General features: G+C 42.5%; 2 protein-coding genes across 5 annotated transcripts in view; one reads left to right on the top strand and one right to left on the bottom strand.

Annotated features, from left to right (window-relative positions):
• Window positions 1-18092, top strand: part of LRP8 (LDL receptor related protein 8) — a gene marked incomplete at its 5' end in the record, with an annotated part of 168799 nt that extends 150707 nt beyond the window's left edge. For 3 of the 4 annotated variants that reach the window (XM_084528447.1, XM_084528449.1, XM_084528450.1), the window contains 13 exons: window positions 6-128; window positions 2988-3107; window positions 3237-3362; window positions 5060-5231; window positions 6827-7054; window positions 7649-7767; window positions 9195-9334; window positions 11305-11446; window positions 12496-12648; window positions 13292-13513; window positions 14310-14378; window positions 14617-14789; window positions 15084-18092. In XM_084528447.1, the coding sequence (XP_084384573.1) occupies window positions 6-128; window positions 2988-3107; window positions 3237-3362; window positions 5060-5231; window positions 6827-7054; window positions 7649-7767; window positions 9195-9334; window positions 11305-11446; window positions 12496-12648; window positions 13292-13513; window positions 14310-14378; window positions 14617-14789; window positions 15084-15122 (1826 nt within the window). In that variant the 3' untranslated portion in view covers window positions 15123-18092. The remainder of the gene's footprint in view (window positions 1-5; window positions 129-2987; window positions 3108-3236; window positions 3363-5059; window positions 5232-6826; window positions 7055-7648; window positions 7768-9194; window positions 9335-11304; window positions 11447-12495; window positions 12649-13291; window positions 13514-14309; window positions 14379-14616; window positions 14790-15083) is intronic. The other variant, XM_084528448.1, reaches the window with a different exon arrangement.
• A 228-nt stretch (window positions 18093-18320) lies between these two features.
• Window positions 18321-20258, bottom strand: part of LOC311440504 (nardilysin-like) — a gene marked incomplete at its 5' end in the record, with an annotated part of 33841 nt that continues 31903 nt past the window's right edge. The window contains 2 exons of the mRNA XM_084527506.1: window positions 18321-19359; window positions 19649-19699. The remainder of the gene's footprint in view (window positions 19360-19648; window positions 19700-20258) is intronic.

Below are 20258 nucleotides of genomic sequence, written 5' to 3'. Positions count from 1 at the left end.
GACAGAGTCAGCATGTGAAAGTCCCAGCAAGTTTCAGTGTAAGAGTGGAGAGTGCATTGACGGAGGCAAAGTGTGCGATTCACATAAAGACTGCAGGGACTGGTCTGACGAGCCTCTGAAAGAATGTGGTACAGTACTTGCCTTCTACGTGTTGCTCCTGTTGTAACTGCTTCCCCTCTCCTCCATCTGGTGCTCACAGCTTTGAGTGTAACCACATGTAGCTGCTAATTCTATTTCTCACTCTGCTTCTCTTTCCTTGCCTTTATTCTCTCTTCACCCTTCACATGAATATAATTAGTAGCCTAGTCTGATCATCTGCCAGTGTGAACTGTGCCCTTCTCAGTTCAGTTTTTATTCTTGGAGGGATGTTTGAGCTGAGCACAGGACTTCCCAGACACTAGTGTCCTCCACAGCATGGACCAGTTTGTTTAGCCTCACTGCCAAAATTACCTGTGAATTCCTGTAACATGAGCAGATCATAAAGATTTAGCTTTGGTAACATGCTCTGAAGGTGACAACACCGTGAGAGGCAGCAACCACTAAGATATGACTTCAGCCGTTTCTGAGATTTGTGTGTTGTTGCTGCTCGCTGGAGAAATGGCAGCAGGTTTCTGCCTGCAGCATCCTGCCAGCTGTGGGCTACTGAGATCAGCCAAGCCATGCGAGCCCAGTCTGCTGCTGGGCAGGCAGGCAGCAGAATGGAAAGCCACAGGCCAGAGGGCTGAGCCTCTCTCACCCTTCTCCCTGGGCATTGCAGGCGTCAGCCCCAGCCTCAGGCATCACTGAAACACCCATGTTTTTCCCTCGTGCAGAAAGCCTCGGACAGGCTGCTGCGCTGTCCCTCGCCACCACATCATGGAGCACCAGTAGCATGGAGCTCAGTGCCTGCAGCTTAAATATCTTGCATTCAGGGTGAGCTGTCAGTCTCTGTGTCAGACAAAAAGTGTGTGTGAGCTCCCAGTAAGGATGCTCTTACCTTGTGCTTTCAGTACATCCTTGCTTTCTTCTGCACTAATCCACATCTCCCTGTCTTTCTGAGTGGGTGTTGCAACTTGTCTGTCTGTGGAGGTCTCACAACAGGGCCAGCAGCCCAGTTTGTCCCAGGAGACTGGGCAGCAGCACAGCACGGCTGGGCTCAACCTTAACAGTGGTGCCGTGGCTGCCTGCAGTTAGTGTCACGTGAGCTAGGAAGCTGAGCAGAGAACAATCGCCAAAGGAAACACGTTTCTTTGAGACTGCAGAACGATGTGGATTGCCGTGACTGTAACACCCAGCCCCAGGTAATCCACGCAGCAGCCCAGGAGATGCAGAGCAAGCTTCTCATCTCAGTGTGTCTGTCTAGTTGTGTGTGACACCCTGCAGTGCCCTCCAAGAGCCCTCAGAAAAGCACTGCAGAACATCCTGTGTCTTATGTTAGGCAGGCAATTATTACGTTGCCAGTGTTTGAGTAATAGGGAGCAGCTGTCCAGCAGAAGGGCAGCAGGCTGACATCTTTGTCTGGTTCTTCCTCAGCTCCTGTTGAGAAGTACAGCAAGCGAACCTTGATTTAAAGACTCTAAATCCATTCCACAAAGCACCTCTGAAACCAGGGGAATCATCTCATTGAGGGTTTGCTTGTTAGTTAGTTAGTTGCCTTTGTTGTATTTCGCAGAAAGTGGTTGTGCATGTTTATGATCCAATTTGCTAGTGGCCTTTGCAAGCGCAGGAATAGGTGATACCCATTAATAACCATCATTGAGCAGTGATAACACATAATGTGACTCTGTGGACACCTTCTTGGAGCCTAGTGAACTTGCTCTGTTAATAATTTATTGATATCAGTGTGTGTGTGTGTCTTTGATAGGAAGGTGAAGGCATCCCAGAGCTGAGCTGGGCTTCCTTTTGGCATAATATTTTCCTAGTCTTGCTGACTTTAATTGGCTTGTGGTTGTTTTCATTTTCTTCCAAGAGCACTGGTCTAATGGCTCAGCTGTGCTACTCACCTGCAGTGTGCAAGAAAGCAAGAAGTAAAAGCTAAATGAAAAATTTGCCTTTAAATTGTGTTAAGGATTGAAGTAAATCAGTTTTGCTTGTTCCGGAGCCCACTATCCCTGAAATCCCACAGCTTCTGTTTAGCAGGCTCACTTAGGGAAAGGACTTTCTCTTCACCTCTCTCATGGGTTAATTACAACAAGTAATGTTATTTCTGATAGGAAATCAGCATTCTTGAACCTCCCATTCAGTTCTAGTTAAAAGGATACATTTAGTCTGTTTTTCATTTCAGCTCTGGAAAACAGGATCAGAGAAGTGGCCTCAGATCAGAGAGGGGCCCAGGAGAGGAGGGGGCCGTTGCTTCAGAAATTGCACACTTGGGCTGATGCAGGCTGCCAGCAAAGACTGTCGTGTGGGAGGTCCTTGTGGGAGGGCTGTATCTCAGTGGTAATGGAGCATCTCTGACAGGCTGCACTTCAGTGTTTTCTGGAATTGTCACACAGATCATTCCTTGGAGCTAGAGGGGAAAATAGTACAGTATTTCAAAATAGCTGGCCCCTGGGAGATGAGACTCCCCCAGCATGAATTATTAAAGCTCAAAGAGAGCTTTCAGAAAAGTCAACATTATCCAGTGCATGGGGAAGGAGGAGTCTCCTGGAGAGCACCCTGAGGTCCCTTGGAAGTTCCTCACGCCTGGCAGAATATGCTCAAAGCAGCAGCTCTCCAGTGGGATGAGATGCAGACACTGTATCCCCAGGGCTCCCTGTTCATTTGCCACCAGCTTTCAGTCCAAATGATCCTAACGGTGTTGGTTTGGAATAATAAAGAGCAAGGAAGAGATACGGTGATGGCTTCCTATATGTGAAGTCACTCCTATGCTCTGTGTGGCCAGTGCCTGGCTACCAAACGCTGATAGCTATGGAAAAATTTCTGAGGAGTTTGGCCACCCTTAATTTTATTCAGTCTTATGACTAAAATGCCTCCTGTATCATGGGTAATCTGTATACCTCTTCCAGGTATTAATGAATGCTCTATGAACAACGGTGGTTGCTCACACATATGCAAAGACTTGAAGATTGGTTATGAATGTGAATGCCCGCCCGGATACAAGCTTCTGGATAAAAAAACGTGCGGAGGTAATTTACATGCAAACAGCAGTCCCTTGTGTTTCACCATACAGAGACGTGATTATATTCACTTCAGCATTGCTCCATCACAGATGGTTTGATTTCAAGTTATTGATGGGTTTCAAACACTCCTTTCAGACATAGATGAATGTGAGAATCCAGACGCTTGTAGCCAGATCTGCATTAATTACAAGGGGGACTACAAGTGCGAGTGCTACGAGGGATATGAGATGGACACCCTGTCCAAGAACTGCAAAGCCGTAGGTAAGACGACCCCACAGGCACTTAAACTCTGATTGCTCAACATCACAACTCTGATAAGAAAACATGCTTGCAGGGCTGAGGCTGGAGGAACAGAGACAAAAGGAAGCTAGCAAGCAAAGACATTCATTTCGAGCAGCGCAGAACTGCTGCAGCGATAGCAGATGCGTCTCTAGGCAAGAACTACTGATCATTCAGATCAGAATATTTTAACGGTGTGCAGAGCAAGATTACAGGCACTAGCTGGCTGTTTGAAGCTAAAACTAGAAAATAAAGTCTCTTGGCAGGTTTTATTAAAAACAGTACAGCAAAACATTTACTGGTAATAGTGTTAAAAGGAAGATGACAACCCAATTAAAGGATGGTAGGTTAGCCAACTCTCAGCCCTCCGAGCCTCATACGCAAATACCAACACGAACAGCAGCAGTTTACTTGAGCTTATTGCAGAAATGGTTGTATTTGTCAGAGAGATAGAAAGTTGAATTGCACAAGAACAGAGCGTTAGCCCTGCTGAGGGTTCCATTAATGGAAATGGTGGGGCTCCTGGGGAAGGTTGAATTACCTGTAATAGATGATTGCCTGTCTAGTGTTATCCTGCACGTTCATGTAGCTTTTTTTCCCAGGTTCTATATGGTATGTACAGTGTCCTGCTGTCCTCTGAAAGTCTGCTAGTCTCACACCTGCAATGGATTAGAACTTACCAAATCCTGAGCCATTAGTCTACTTGTTGGTCAGAAAATGTACCTGGGAGTCTGTGCTTGGAGCCCTGCAATGCCATGTAGAGCTAGAACCTTGTCCTAACTCCTTCCTTCCAGTCCCATGTTCCTCAGTTCATTTTGCCTTTCCCAGTGGAAAGATGCTCTTCCCTAGGTTCTTCTGTTGGCCATTGTTGGAAACAAACCAGTCTAAAGGTCGTTCAGAATCTCCCATCCTGTCCCTTCCTCAAACAGGGAGGTGTACAACCAGCGAACTAAAGCTTTAACTTTTTGACTTGCAGTCTATTTTAGTGGCACTTAGGAACACAGAGAATCACATGCTGTACTGCTTGCAGATGGCAAGAACATGCACCTCTTTGTCTGAACCTACACATGTAGGTGTCTGCGTCCTAGCATCGGAAATTGGCTCCCTGGGGCCCACCCTGAGCAGCTCAGGAGGCTGAGGTGCTGCCTGCAAGTTCTGCATTTACATTATGGTCTAAAATGTTGTCCTGGCTTTGCTGGATTCAAAGTGGCTCTGTCATGCCTTGAGTCTGGCTCCCCCCCTTCCCTCCAGCCAGCCCAGAGGACTGCCTCTTTCTTGTCCTGCCCATGAATCGCCAAAATCTGGCCCTTGTATTTTTAATCTGAAATGTAGAATTGAAGGTAAGGACATTCCCTAGAATTTTGTTTGTCTTAGCAGAATGGGCAGACTAAGAGCTGCTGTACATCTGGTGACCACAGAGGTGCTGTGGTTGTCTATGTCCACGTCTTATAGAATCATCAGAAGGTTGGAAGAGACCTCCAAGGTCACCTAGTCCAACTGTCCCCTTATGTGTTACATGTGTTAACTCTGTCGCTGGAAGCCATTTACACTCGTTCCTGGTGTGCTGCAAAACTTTCTCACAAAGCAAATCAGTGACTGGCCGGTCTTCACTTTGTTGCTGTATCAGGAATGAAAGAATCCAGCTGCTAAAATGACAAATGCTCTTATTTCTGCGGTAGGCAAGAGTCCATACCTGATCTTCACCAACCGCCATGAGGTCCGTAAGATAGACCTGGTGAAAAGGGACTATTCACGCATCATTCCCATGCTGAAAAACGTTGTGGCACTGGATGTGGAGGTGGCAACAAACAGAATATATTGGTGTGATTTGTTCTACCGAAAAATCTACAGGTAAGGGGCAAGAGGGAATGTGTGTTTTGGCACCTTTCTAAAGCTGTGGTTCAGTTTGTACCAAGTAAGGACGATCTGCAGAAAACAATGCAAGATCCAGTGAACACAGTGAACCTGGGGGCTTTTATTCCCTTATTGGCGTAGCTGTTGTGGCCCAGACTTTGCAAGCTTTTCAGGAATTGACTAAGAAATCAGGGGCTTGTGCAGTTACTTGGTTTGATAATGTAGGAAGGCTTTTTGTCAATAACAGATCCTGCTGCATTTGCGCAATTACACGGAGACTCCTGTTTACTGAATCACAATATTGCTAAGTGGTGCTGTGTGATGCTGCTGCTGTGCTGTGTGCTTGCTGTATGTGGAACCTCAAAGGAATTAGCAGCTGAAAATGCAAAGGAAGCAAATGGTGGAAGCGAGGAAGTAGCAGCATGGACACTGGTTGACCACTGTAGTCTCTGGTAGACCGGATTTAAACTCACAGCACTTGACCACAGACCGTATTTCACATTCTGTAGTTTTTATTCTCCTTCCTTTCTCAGCTGTTTTTATGCATCCATCACAGTGTTATGTACCAGGGCTCGTAAGTGTGCCTAATCAAAAATGCACTTAATTTATGCACTGAAAATTCCCCATGTATATTCTGATTTGCATAGCTATTGCACCCTGTTGCAACTCCTACAGCGATTTGTTTTGGATTTTAGCTAATGATCAGGCAAAGGTTGATTGGTTTCAGAGCATGGGAGCCAAGCCAGGGTTTTTGCAGGCTGTGCTAGCTCCCATGCCACTGGCATGGAAATTTGCCTAGGCTGTGCTGATTATTAACACTCCAGCAGTTAGGCAGGTACCCCAAGCGGCCCTGTGTAGCACTGAAAATGGGGAGATAGGAAGAAAGCAGGCTGCTTTCACTGTGTCTGACACTGCAGGCACCAGCAGGGTGGGTAAGGGCTTCATATCCATACAGAGAATTTGAGACACGCTGCTCTGTCTGCAGCTCTCTGACAGGGAATGCCCTGGGGCTGAGGGCTGAACAGTGTTCATACCCTATATATGGCTGTACCAAGCCTGCTTCCTTTTCCAAACAGCAGAATTTTTCTCTTTCTCACTCCTGCTTGCATTAGCTTTGCTGTAAGTCACATATTTTCTGCAGAGCAAGCTATGTAATCATTTCCAATGTCCATGAATCCTGTAAAATTATACTATTGAAGTTAATGTGCCCTAAGTCAAATACATATGTAACATATATATGTATATATATATAACGTATATATATATAACACCCACATATTGATTTTCTAGTTTTGCTAACCTGTGCAGTTATAGCAGGAAGCAGGTAGCAAACTGACAGTTCTCTGTCCTGCACATGTCTGCCATCCAGATAGAGGGAGTTAAGAACAAAGGTAGGAGAAAGCCACAGAAGAATGCAGCATGCAGCCATAAAGGTTTCTGTGTCCATCCCCGTGCCACGTGAGCACGTTATTCCTGTGAGGTCGGAGTGGTGCTGCCCAGCACTCAGCTGTCTCTGAGGCCCGGCCCCACGCACATCTGCAGAGCCCTTCCTGTGCTGCGTGTCAGTCCAGTGACGAGTCTTATCTTTGCAGTGCCTACATAGACAAAGCGAGCGACACAGCTGAGCAGGTGATCCTGATAGACAGCCAGCTGAACTCTCCTGAAGGGCTGGCAATAGACTGGGTTCATAAGAATATCTACTGGACGGACTCTGGAAACAAGACTATCTCGGTGGCCACCGCAGATGGAAGCAGGAGGAGGACGCTTTTTAACAGGGACCTCAGTGAGCCGAGAGCCATTGCTGTTGACCCCACAAGGAGGTAGGTGTGAAAACTACAGATACTCCCTTTGCCAACAGGAAAATTCCTGTCGTCTCTCTGCCTGACAAAAACACATAGGCACTACTCATTGTCATCAAGGCTTACAGATGCCCTTATCTTTTAAATATAATTAAGCCCATTAAACTTAAATGGAACTGCTGAGATGCTTCAAAGAGATGGTTCAGCTCAATCTTTGCAAGGCTGCTGCAGTTAACGCTCTGAAAATAATATCAGGTCACGTGTCAGATGGGCCTGAGCTGGTTTGGGCACACAGGTTATGTTGGGAAGTAAATAGTCTGACCGGAGTACAGGTGATTTAGCTAAGTGGAGTCTAGAGATCCAGGAGAAACACCAGGAGTTAGTTTGCATGGGATTATCAAGGTAAGAGTTTATGTTCAGGTGCAAGTTGTGTGACACAGTTCCCAGTGGGACAGGAGCGTGGTTGCTCTGCTAGGTGTGTATCAGAATGAGCTGAAGTGACTGAGGGGCTTTGCTATATCAAGCAGAGAACACTGCAACTCCTACTCAGATCAGTAGCGCAGATTTCTTACCTTTGGGTCCAATTTACTGTTTTCTTGCACCCGTTTCTTTCAGGTTCATGTACTGGTCTGACTGGGGAGACAAAGCCAAGATTGAGAAAGCAGGCCTCAATGGCGTGGGGCGGCGAGTGCTGGTGGCTGACAACATCGAGTGGCCAAATGGCATCACGCTTGGTAAGTGCCCGGGTTAGAGCTTCACTATCCACTGTGGCTATTGTAAATTAATTTCTGTTAAGTAGGAAAACAAAACTGTAAATTTGCAAAGGTACCTGCAGACAAAAGTCCTGGAAATTCTCCGTCACTCAGAATTCTTCAACGTGAGTTTGGTTCGGTAGCGAGCATAGGTGGTAAGCGTTGCTGCAGTCCTGATATTGTATCTCATAACGCAGCAGCCTTGAGTTGCTTTTAGGTGCGTTTTAAGACAAAGGGAAATTTCAGGAGTGGTTTCTCTGGTCTAGTCTCAGAGACAACGCCAAGGTAATTCACTGGACTGCTTAATGCATGGAACACCAAGAAAAGAGACCCAGCATACAGAACCCGTTCCCTGTTAGTGTGGCTGCCCAGCCTCTCTGGATGGGAGCAGCGAGACAGAGCCCGTCTCACCCCGTACCCTGCATCCTGCTGGCACACAGGGCGTTGTTCTCACTGCTGCACCAAGCTGTGGAAGTGGAAAGGAAGTTTTCTTGCACTCCTGGGGCAGCAGGGGACAGCCTCACCTGGAGCTACAGCCATGTATGTTTAACACCATACAGATATGAGGTTCTCTGCTTGATGTTTGAAAATTCTGGCCATAAAAAGGACATAGGGTAAAATGTTACTACCATCACATATCGTTGAAGTGCTACTGCCGTGAACAAATAAGGTTATCCTTTAGTATTTAAGAAATTAATAGCTTGTTTAATTATATAATTGTTTGTGTTTTTTTTGTTAGCACTTATCTACTTGCACTTAGTTTAGTGAATCTCATCCAAAATAACTGGATTTGCTCCAGGAAGAGAAATTAATTTCATAGCATTCTAAATAGCAGTGGATCCTTCCCTCCCACTCTTACCTGCACCTTCCCCAAAAATGTCTGGCTGTGGTAGGAATGTTCCCACCACCAGCATTCCTTCAGCCTGCAGTACAAGGATTTCTGAAACCCAGGACTTCATCACAGAGAACGTGTAAATCTCACAGCTCCCTCAGAGGGATGCTTCATTTCAATCTCAGACATCGTTCTCCAGCAAGAGGCCAAGAACTGAATAGCCCTGAGCAATGAAGCTTCTTGCTCCCTGAGGGGCACTGATGGGGCAGCTCTGGGAAGCCCGAAGTGCTGGAAGCCCCACTCCTCCCAGTAACAAAAGAACCTCATTGTACAAAGCTGTTAGCCAGGCACACACACACACCAGAATGTTCCTCCTTTTTAATCTTACTTATAAGGTCTTATCCCAGCATATGTGGGCACTGAATCAAAATCAGAACTAGTTAAAAAAAAAAAAAAAAAAAAAAGGCCCAATAATAAAGAGATTAGTCATGCTGCCAGCAGGAGAAACATGCTGGGCAAGAGAAAAAGAGTTGCAGGAGCTGTGTGTAATTTTGTTTCATTGTGTTTTACTTCTCAGATTTGCTGAATCAGCGTCTCTACTGGGTAGACTCCAAATTGCATTCACTGTCCTGCATTGATTTCAATGGCAGCAACAGAAAAGTTCTTATCTCCTCTGTTGATGATCTGAGCCATCCTTTCGGCTTAGCAGTGTTTGAGGTAAGAGTCAAGAGCGGATACAGAACAGACTGAGTCTGCAAGAGGTCTCAAAGCTCTTCTTGATTGAAAGCTTTGCCTTTTGCATAGCACAGAAAGCTCAGTGAGGGCGTTTGCTGCTATAGAAACCGATTAACCTGGTGTGGGTTCAGCAGGGAAAATTGTTTTCCAAAGCCCTTAATCAGGAGCAGTGCGTTGTCTCGTGCTTTTACCTAATGGAGTACAAGTGAATCCGTGAGGGCAGGTGGTGCCCGGAGCAATGCCTCCCACGTAACTGGGAAATGGTAATGGCTTTCCCTTGATTTGAGTTGAGCCAACTGTCCATGCAAAGGCCAAAACTATTAGTGGGGGCAGGAGAAGGCACTTACTGTGATCAGCAGGTGGGATGACCATTCACTGAGTGCCACTGCAGCATGTCCTGTGTCTTTTGACAAGTCAGACTTTGAAAGGAGCTGCATGGGCTCAGAGCAGCCTCTCCGCCTGCTGCCAAGCACTCTGCTGTTCTCAGCATCTTTGTTTCACACCACGTCTGCATGCTTGTGTTGCGCTTTCCAGTGCTAACAGAATCCTCAGGGGAGGACGGCCCCTTAAATCTTGCTGCGTGGCCTTGCAGGTTGATTGTTTGCATGCTCCCTCTGCCCATCTCAGTATCTGCAGAAGTATCCTCAGAAATGTGCTCACCTGTCTCAGGGGCCTGAAGGCTTCAGTTGGGAGTATCTGTGCCAGCAAGGTACTCGCAGGGCTCCCCCTGCAGTCAATGTGCAACAGTGCATTGCTGGTTTGGGGATTTGGCATTAAAAAGGTGTTTTTGTTCACCTAGTTCAGGAAAAGTCAGATAATTCTCGTTCAAGCTGAACTGCTCCAGTTACGATACACAAACCCTGCCACACATCAGAGAAATGTCCCTTGCCAAACAATTACAGCTCTGATCCTACAAAGATAGGCGTCTATTTTCACAAAGGCATTAGGCTTTTCCCATTAGGGAAGGGTGTCTGGTTGGGTCCCTGTTAAGGTGTCTGTCACAACCTCCTGTCCTTCTCTTTCCTGTCTTTTCATTTCACTGAACTAGGCTGGCTTTTGACACAGTAAAACCCTCTTCCTGAAAATCCTTTTTCCTCCTATGCAACGTGTGTGATATCTAGGCATCTGATTTGGTACACAGGTTTCCCCAGGAAGTTGCTGCTCATAGTTTTATCCTGTATCAGTAGTGCTTGGAAGGACCTCTTGGATTATCTAACCTCTGTACACCTTTCCTTATCTGAATGGCTGGTTAGAATAACAGACAAGCCTTTTGCTTTTGATAATTTGCCCTTGTTCTCCAGAAATGTGTCTTTCCTTACTGAAATGTATGTGTTTTTTAGCATGCAGCAGCATATATAGATAAATTCTAACTGAGCAACTAAATACTGTTTGATAACTGCAATCCTGTACACCTCCTTGACCAGGTACTTTGCATCTTCAATCACAGCAGGCCTTACCAAAGGTACTAATACAAAAAAAAAAAAAAAAGATACTTATCTTCCAGGTGTGATCATGGGACAGGCTTCTTCACAGACACCTGTTTCACGCAGGTCTTATCTCTGTAAAGGAGAAAAATAGCAGAAGTTTCTAGGGTAGCCCTTTGGGCTTTCGTGGGCTTTCGTAAAATCAGAACCAGTCCATTTTTTATTGATTAAAAAAAAGGTTCCGAATCGGAATGGATGCAACTCTTCTGTATGTAACCAATTCCTGCTCCCTCAGGTCAGTCTCATAGCTGCTCAATTTACTGAGCACTCCTATAACCACTGTAGGGTTGCTGTGCTTTTAACCATTAGAGATAACAGTATTTGAAAGAAAAAAGCTGCAGGTAAAACTACCATGAATCTGAGGTGTCCCAAGGCAGGAGAGCAATGGATTGATTTTGTGATTACTGGAGTTTAATCCAGTTTGAATTGGATTTGAGCAGGGTCAGAATTTTTATGCATTTCCTGCAGGACAGAGTGTTCTGGACTGACCTGGAGAATGAAGCAATCTTCAGTGCAAACAGGCTGAATGGCTTGGACATCTCTGTTTTAGCAGAAAATCTCAATAATCCTCATGACATCGTGGTATTTCATGAATTAAAGCAGCCCAAAGGTAAGACATGTCGTCCTCAGGGTCTCGTGGCCTTAAATCAGACTTATTTGAGCTAGTAAATGAAATGCTTCCTGGTGGTTCTTGATGAGAGAAAAAGCACAGGTAATAATGTGAAATCAATGCCTGATGTTTGAAGTTCCTGCATAATTAATTCCGCAGCAGCACTTATTGAAAAGCCTGCGATTTGTTAATAGCTGTTTAATTAGCATCTTTGATAACAGAGTTACTCTCATCACTCTGATGCGTGCCATTCATTATCTGTTTGGGCTGTGCTGCAGTCTGGAAGTATTACAGCAAGGTGAGCATGAGGAATGGCACTCAGCGCCTGGCTTCGCTAGCAGCAGCAGTGAGGCTGCAGTGGCACAGACTGCAGTGCAGTCTGGCAGCTGGGGAGAGCTGCCTCATTCCCTTGAGACCCTCACAGCCAGCACTGAAGCTCTGGCCATTTTCACAGCACTCATCAAGTGAACTTTTTAGAATGAGGACTGTGTATATCAGGCAACACATGTTGTGTATGTGTCTTCAGAATCTTAAGCAACTGCTAGAACAAATTGCTTTAGAACAAGAGGAAGGCAATTTCTGACAAAGGATAACTGTGAAACTACCTAAGAAATTTCAGTGAGGAAAAAATGGCTTACTTCTACCTTCTGTTAATTGTGAAAGAATGTACAGCTGGGCAAAGGCTGCTCTCCTGGTTCAGTATCAGTGTGTGAATGTTCCACATAATTATTAGTGGTAATCAATAAGCCGTTCAAATGTCATCTCTACTGTGTAGCATTTTGAACTATTGACTTGTGAATGAGTACATGTGATCAAGAAGGCAAACAGAGGGACACGAAGCCCTTTAAACTTTTATTCACTAATCTCTCTTCACAGTTTTTATGATAGTGTGTAAGATTTCACTCCAAATTGTAAAGATGTTTAAGCAAACCAATTAATTGGGGTAGGGAGTGGAAGAGAGTCTTCTTAGAGGACCTGATGTTTCTTTGCCAAGAACAAAAAATGAATAATTAGGAAAGTAATTTCTCTTTTCTTCTATCTTTGAATAGCTCCAGATTCCTGTGAGCTCAGCCCCCAGCCAAATGGAGGCTGTGAATATCTGTGTCTTCCTGCACCTCAGATCTCTCCCCATTCTCCCAAGTACACGTGTGCCTGTCCTGACAACATGCGGCTGGGTCCAGACATGAAGAAATGCTACAAAGGTAAATACAATGACATTGCTGTTGTGCTGTCCCAGTAAAACCATACTTACAGTGAAAGTACATGTTCCTGATGGTGGAACACAGCCATTAGCTTTTGTATTCCACATAGTTTGAATTATGAGCACAATGTTGTGCTGTTCTTTATTGAAAACCTGCATTATTTTTTGAAAGCATAATCAGGAAAAAATAGAGTGGAAAGAGGAAAAAAAGTGATGATGCCTAGGACTAAAAGTGTGAATGGTCAATAAATAATAAAAATTCACTACATTAGTGCCCTATAGATACTGGATCTGGAAAGGCCACATTCATTGCTGATGAGTCTGGTGATTACACTGTAGTTTTCCCTAACATGCAAATAGTTCCTGGTTCAAGTTCGGTACCTTCCCCAAAACAAGTTTTGCTTTTTCTTTTAACTTCTTAACTATCTTCTAGCCAAAGAACTTTATTGCTATTGATAAATTAATCTTGATTTCAGGTAGCTGCAGGTAAAGAACTATCAGTGCTCTATGTGCAAACAGATTTGGAATTCTGTTTCTGTTCCTAACCAGTAAACATCACAGTATTCCCCAGATTTACCTCACCATTTGTGATTTTCTTTGTGTATTTATTTTCACTAAATGTCATGTTCATTTTTGCTTTTCAGATCTTCCAACTACTTCAGCAACTGTACTGGTTTCTACAACCACAGCATCGCGTACCACCACTGCTTCCACCATGACCTCTGCTGGCAGCTCCAATAACACCACTGAAGTCATCCCCAAAGCTGTATCAGAAGCTACAGTTACCACCTCAAGTTTTCATCCAACCCCGTCCATCCTGATCGATTCTGAGATGACCACCGGAAACAGCAATTTGTCACAACACTGTAAGAGAATGAGATTCCTCTTTTCTTTTTCAGTATATACAGTACCGCAGAAACTCATGTACCATCAGAGACCTTACCTAACAGCTAAGCTATAACCAGGTCAGGTGCAGGCCCATCCTGTTGCATAGCAGGAGAATTAGATGTTCTTTATGCAGACTCCTCTGTTACCATAGCTGATGTGATTCCAGGCACTCAGGATTTTAAGGGCAGGCTTTCATCCCATACCTGTAAAGCTGACTCTAGAGATGAGGTCCTGCAAATTCATACTAGTTCTTGCCTTGTTCCTGCCACTAGTTCAGCTTCAGTGTTGCTGGTAGTGCTGTGTACCTAAATATGGATTGCATCTGGAAAACAAAAAGTAAATCATCCCTATTTAACTAGGATGTCTATCTGGAGTAATAGTGATTCAATGCACTGTGTACAGCACGTGAGAAAGCAGAATCTGATTTCTAAAATTCATTCTCCTAAGTACTGTTTGTACAAATATCCTTTCAAATGTATTAATTAACCAATCAGAGCTAAGTTCTTTAATCGTCTATGTTTGAAGTAGGTATTTAATAGATTAATTAATAGGTTTTCATTCCTAATAAGAAACAGCCCAGCCCAGCCCAGATTTGTGTGTATCTGCTTTTTATCTTTCTCCCTGATTATTTTATTGCAAAACTTTTTGTAAACTCTTTGATAACAAAAACTTCCCAATAAGCTGAAAACCAGTTACTAACATAAAACATTCTTTAGATATGACCTTAAAGCCAGCAAACAAGTGAAATGATCAGCAATACCTTTGTAATTGCAGATTCCAATAATGGTCAAGGCTTTGATTCAACTGTGACAGCAGCTGTTGTTGGAATTGTCATTCCTGTTGGTAAGCTGATTTGATTTTAATATTTCAGTATGGTCTCCTTCAAAGTTTGTGTAAATAGACTCCTCTGACTTTCAGGAGTCTGGGGGTGGGAAGGAGTAGAGGAACTACTGAAAGGACGCAAAGTGTTCTGGCTTTCAGACAGTTGTGCAAGGACTGATGGGAGCATCCCAGCAGATTCCTGCACTCCACACAGAACTAGCTCACCTAGCTAACAGCAGTTTCTCTCCCCTTTCCTCAGTGGTTATTGGCTTGCTGTGCATGGGGGGATACCTCATCTGGAGAAACTGGAAACGGAAGAACACTAAAAGCATGAATTTTGATAATCCAGTATATAGGAAGACAACAGAAGAGGAAGATGAAGATGAAATCCACATTGGGCGGACTGCCCAAATTGGACATGTCTACCCAGCAGTAAGTACCTGAGGAACTTGCTGACAGTGGTTGATTTTGTTGAGGGATTATATACAGAATTAGCTCCACCTGATTCCATTGTTGGTTATTTGACATATAATGACAAAAAAGAGAACTTTTTAATATTTCAATAATCACAGAATAGGCAGAAGCCTAGATTTATAGGCAGCATATGTAGTATATGAGATTTTTAACAGGAAACCCAACTTAGAACCAAATTTTGATACTGTTGCTAATGCATCGAAATTCATAAGTCAAAACTTTCTCCTTAAGTGTGTTTTTCTTCCTTCACAGCGTGTAGCGTTAAGCCTAGAAGATGACGGGTTGCCATGAGGATACAGTTGCTGCTCCAAACAGAACGCACTGAACAAATTTGCTGTGGATCACAAAACCTGCTTCTTCTTTTTAATTGTTATTTATGTTGCAGAAGGGTAACCACAAAGTTATAATGAACAGCAAACATCCAAAGGATGTGAGAGTTTCGTATGTATAATCTTTTATACACATTTTAACTTGTTGCACTACCCATTTGTGATAGTCAATAAGCAACTGCTGAGCTACTAACTCAATGTACATAACCAGCCAGGCTGAAGGTTCAGTAGCTATTGCTTTATTTTAAGACTATATTTATAGATATTTTGTAAATATATTGAATATGCTTTGTGGCTATCCATCAACATAAGTAAAACAAATTCTGTACAGGCAGTTTAGAAGTATTTATTAACAAAATCTGGATTATAAGATCTGATCTGTAAATATAGTAGAGGGGTGAGAGTATTTATTTTTTGTATGTTTGGCTTGCTGTGCATAGATTATCTGTGTATATCTATCTAGTGTAGATAGATATAGGCATATAAATATATACATATATATAAATATATACATATATTTTAAAACTACTATGTTTATGAAAATTAGGGATAATTGAATTTTTACAGGATGTTTGAAGTTTGCTTTGAAATCTAAAGACAAAGCAAGAAACAGCTGTACTGTAAGATAGCTGATAAATGAAGCACTCCCATAACAAACAGAGCTCCTGTTTTCCAAGCTGGCTTGCAAGGGTTGCTTTTATATAATTTCTAGTCTAGCCAGGCTCATCTGCAGTGCTTTTAACTTAAGAGCTGTTGCTTATAGCATTTTAGTCAGGAAGAATTCCTACAGAGCCCAGTTTTTCCATTTTGTATTGTTGCTTTTTACAGTTTGGTACAAAGTTGGTTCAGCATATTTTTATTTGTTTTCTAAACATAAATCTAAATGCTTTTCCCCACTGATCATCTCACACCATTCAAATTAGTTTAGAATTAGTAGATTAGCCATATACTTTCAGATACTTAAAATGAGCTGTCCTATCTAGCTCATCAGGAAAAAAAAAAAAAAAAAACAACACCCCAATAACAGTTAATTTCTTGCCTCCTACTCTTACTGATTAGGAGTCCAAATTTAGAAGAGGCTGTGGGGTAGTGTCTTGACTCACCATATGTAGAACGTGAATGCTTACAAGCAGCCTGCACCATGGCAGATCCGATGCAACACAGAGCACTACACAAGGAGGTTAAAAATTCACAGCTTTGTCAGTAATTCAAAGGTATCTGAAAAAATAAAATGTCACAGGAAGAAAAAGTTGTGAGCATTCTGCTACGCTAATAACTGCCTTTCATTCGCTACTGTTCCCAAACTTTGTTTCTCTCTCCTGCCAGGCCTCAGTAGCACAATGCTGTTTTACCATCGTCTCCCAAGACAAAGGAGGCTAAAATATGCACTGTTTCTCCCAAGATAATTACAATAAACAATGTAGATCAAAATAGTTTTACATAATCCTGCCTGTTTCTGCAGCAATACGGAGTCAGGATACTCACATTTACCCATTTACTGGTGCAGTTATTTCTCTTTTTTTGGTCTCCTTCTGTTGAAGAATGTAATTTGTGCTTGCTTGTGATTCCAGGATACTGCTTTAAGGAGAAATACAGAGCAGCATCTCTCTCACCATACAAGCTTCCCTTCCCTTCACAATTGCTATTTTTTCAGTTCCCCTAGAACATTTAAAGTCTGTGCACTGAGATGGAAGACCCTAGTAAAAGGCTTTGCATTCAGGTTTGAAACACTTTCTATCAAAACCGCTGCAGCTCTTTGTCAGCAAGTGCTGTTCTTCCACTTCAAAAGGCAAGTTCATGCTCTCCTGTGCTTTTTTCAGACAGCTCGTCGCACCAATGGGGCCTTCTCCAAGCTGGTGGTTTTCATCTATTCCATCTAGCACAGAGAGCTGGCCATTTCCTACCTTTGTCTGTCTCTCATTCAATTGTCATGGGGTGATGGGGTTTGGCTGGGTCGTTCAGTAGAAAACCCAGTGTTTTTCCTCATTTCATCCTATGAGTAAAAATTCCTAGAAAGTGAATATATCCACCTAGCACTGCATATTGGATAGCACCTCCCTGAACTGTACCAAAAGCTAGAGAAATCTTCCTAGCATTTTTTGCATCAATCACAGCTTTTGTAACTTTTGTCACACTTTTGTAAAGTGAGTAGAAGAAGCTAATCCTGATTATATTTTTTTTTTCTTTTTTTTTTTTTTTTTTTCTTTTTGGGAAAAAAAAAATCACAGTATAATCTGAGCTGGACTTTGATTCTTGACTAAAAAAATGGAACGAGGTGTCTAAAGCCCTAGTATATGTATTACAATACCTGCACTCAAAATACTCACTTCATAGCCTGTGTATAAACGATCAAGCATCCTTCTATTCAAATTTTAGATTTAAAGGCAGTAAAGAAAATGACTGAGAAATCCACTTACTGTTTTAAGGTATGAAGCTCTGTTTCTGCAAATTCATGCACTGTGTGCATGACGAAAAAAGAGAAAAGGCTGTGTATGATAACACTGTAACTAACAGACATATGTAAATATATTTGGAAGTTCTACAGTTTTGATACTTTTTTAAGAACACATACACACAAACCTGTACAAAAGGCTGCAGGTTTGGGTTTTTTTTTCAAACCATTGTAAATGAACTCAATGTGCAGTGTTGATTTCAACCTTTGCAGATTTATAACTACTGAAAAGTCAAACACCAAATTTGTTTTTTAAGAAACTAATTATTTTAAATAACAGTTCAGATTGTTAGGATGATATTTAACATTGTAATCACTTCTGATCTCTGTCTTGTCAAGTTCTGTTAGAGTAAGTTCTTGCTTGGTGCCTTTTGTGTTTCAGTTTTGCTATGGACAAAAGGACCAGGGAGGGGCGGGGGAGGGATCTGCTCTGTGTAACATTTGCTGTACTTACATAAAGATTACTGAAAACCAAATGAATACGTTTGTAAAACAGTGCACTGTTTCTATAGAAAGATTAAATTTTTTTTTTATCTGGGCCTACTGACCTAATTCCATTATAGCACTTACACCGCTGTCTTTTAGACCTGGTACTATGTTATATTTTGGTTCGCATTTTCCTTAATTCTTAACTGCCCAACCTGGAAGCAGGACTTGGGAGCCCTGTTGTATAACTTAGCTGTTCTCTTCAGCTTCACTCACATCTTTAGTAGCTACAGCATCACAGCAAGAACACTTAAACGTAGACCATGAACTGCTTTCAATGAACACACTTTTTTCGGAATTATCTTCTGCCACTTAGGTTTTGGCCATCTTCAAGTTACATAAAAAATAGTGTCTCATTTGTTATTTCCTTGGGCTAAACAATTATTTTAATTACATCAGTGATTGACATAAGTCAGCAAACATTGCAGTGCTACACTGGTCCTTACCCACTTGAGAAGAACACCAAATTTTAACAGGTAGTCTTTTTTTTCCCCTCCAAGTTTTTGTGATCCTATACTGTATTAGCAATAAAATATTTTGTTTCGCTTTCTACACATAGAATGAGATATGAGATAATTCATACTAATTCTGTGCTGAGTACTTTCCTTAGGAGGCTGTACCACTGCACTTACAGATGTAAATCCCTTTAGTGTTCACATCATGTATGCAGCCTGATTAGCTTTAGGCCTTCTGCTGGAGTACATCCCCATCATTCCTTACACTGAGTTTGCACACCAAAGGAAGCCTTCCACTTTGTGAAACACTTTTAAATGTCACAGCCTGTCCTTCAAGAATGGAGCTAGAGCCATGGACTAGTGCAGGGTTTTGTTTTTTTTTACTACTTCACTACAGGCAGTTATAGAGTACAGCATACCCAGTGCTAATTTCAGTTGTCTCAACATTGGAGGAATAACATGCTGGCCAGCTCAAAACACTAATTAACAAATTACGTGCTCACACTTACTTTGCCAGTCCCAGTACCTTCTATTCAAGCAGCTACAACAGGAGCACTTCGTAAGCATGTGCAGTGACCTTGGATGCTCTGGAAACAGCACACTGGTTGATGATGGTATCCGTAGAGGCCCAAAGTGCCAGCTGCTTGACATTTCTTGTGGCTTACACCCTGATGACAATAGCCAGGGCTTCCTCGCTTTGAAGCTGTGTGTTTCTACAACTTGCAGATGATCGTTTCCTGTGGTTTTTCTCAGCTAGCAAGTCTAGTATATTTGAGGATTTTTTTTTTCTGCCTGAATAGTAGGAGCTGATAACAAAAAAAAAAGCACACAAAAGAGTTATCTTTGCAACATCTATGAGACAAAATACAAGGCCAGTGCAGGGGGAGGAAGGTGAGGAGACATGTAACAAGCACGCTAGTTAGGGTGTAACACCAATTCTGCTTTGCAAAGAAAAGGGGTTTCCCACCCCATTGCAAACCACACACGCCAAAAGCACCAACAAAGGACGTGCAGCAATATGCAGTTCATAAAAAGGGTCTTAAAAGAGTTCACCATGCAAGGATTGAACCTCACCATGAAACTTGCATCACTTACCAGGAAACTTCTCAGCCAACTCACTGAGTAAATCCTATTCAGGGTTTTTATCTGCCAATCAAATAATTAATTAGTTCCAACTGTAGCAATTTATTTTTCATATATTTACTCCCCCACTGGGACACAGCTGAAAGCACATACATTTGTTTAATTTAAGACATTACAAATAAGGCATAATGGAAAACCTTATGACTGAATGTTCCAGAAAAATCACAGAATCTATATAGTTGCTAATAAGGCACAGAAATAAATAAGATCTAAGCAAAGAGAATACTGCAATAATGCTTAGAAGATAAACTGTACTTGGAAAGTAATGTTTATGTATGAGTTTTGATGACAGGAATTTGAAGTCAAATTTTAGACTTCCTGCAATAATGAAAATCTGACAAATGATTGGAAATTTGCATTCAATTATTTTGCATTCAATTATTATTCACAATGTCTGATGGGCATCACACTTAAAAGCCTGGCCCCATGATTTGACGCTAAAGGCTTCAGTGGTAATAAAAGTAGTGAAGACATTTATAATAAAAACTTTTTCAAACACATCAAAGGCTGGAAGCCTGCAAAGAGCAGTTGAGGTTAACAGAATCTGTTGCTGTAGAGGAAA

This window comes from Aythya ferina, assembly GCF_964211825.1.
Source record: "Aythya ferina genome assembly, chromosome: 8".
Classification (NCBI taxonomy): domain Eukaryota; kingdom Metazoa; phylum Chordata; class Aves; order Anseriformes; family Anatidae; genus Aythya; species Aythya ferina.
This window is presented reverse-complemented; position numbering and strand designations above follow the sequence as displayed.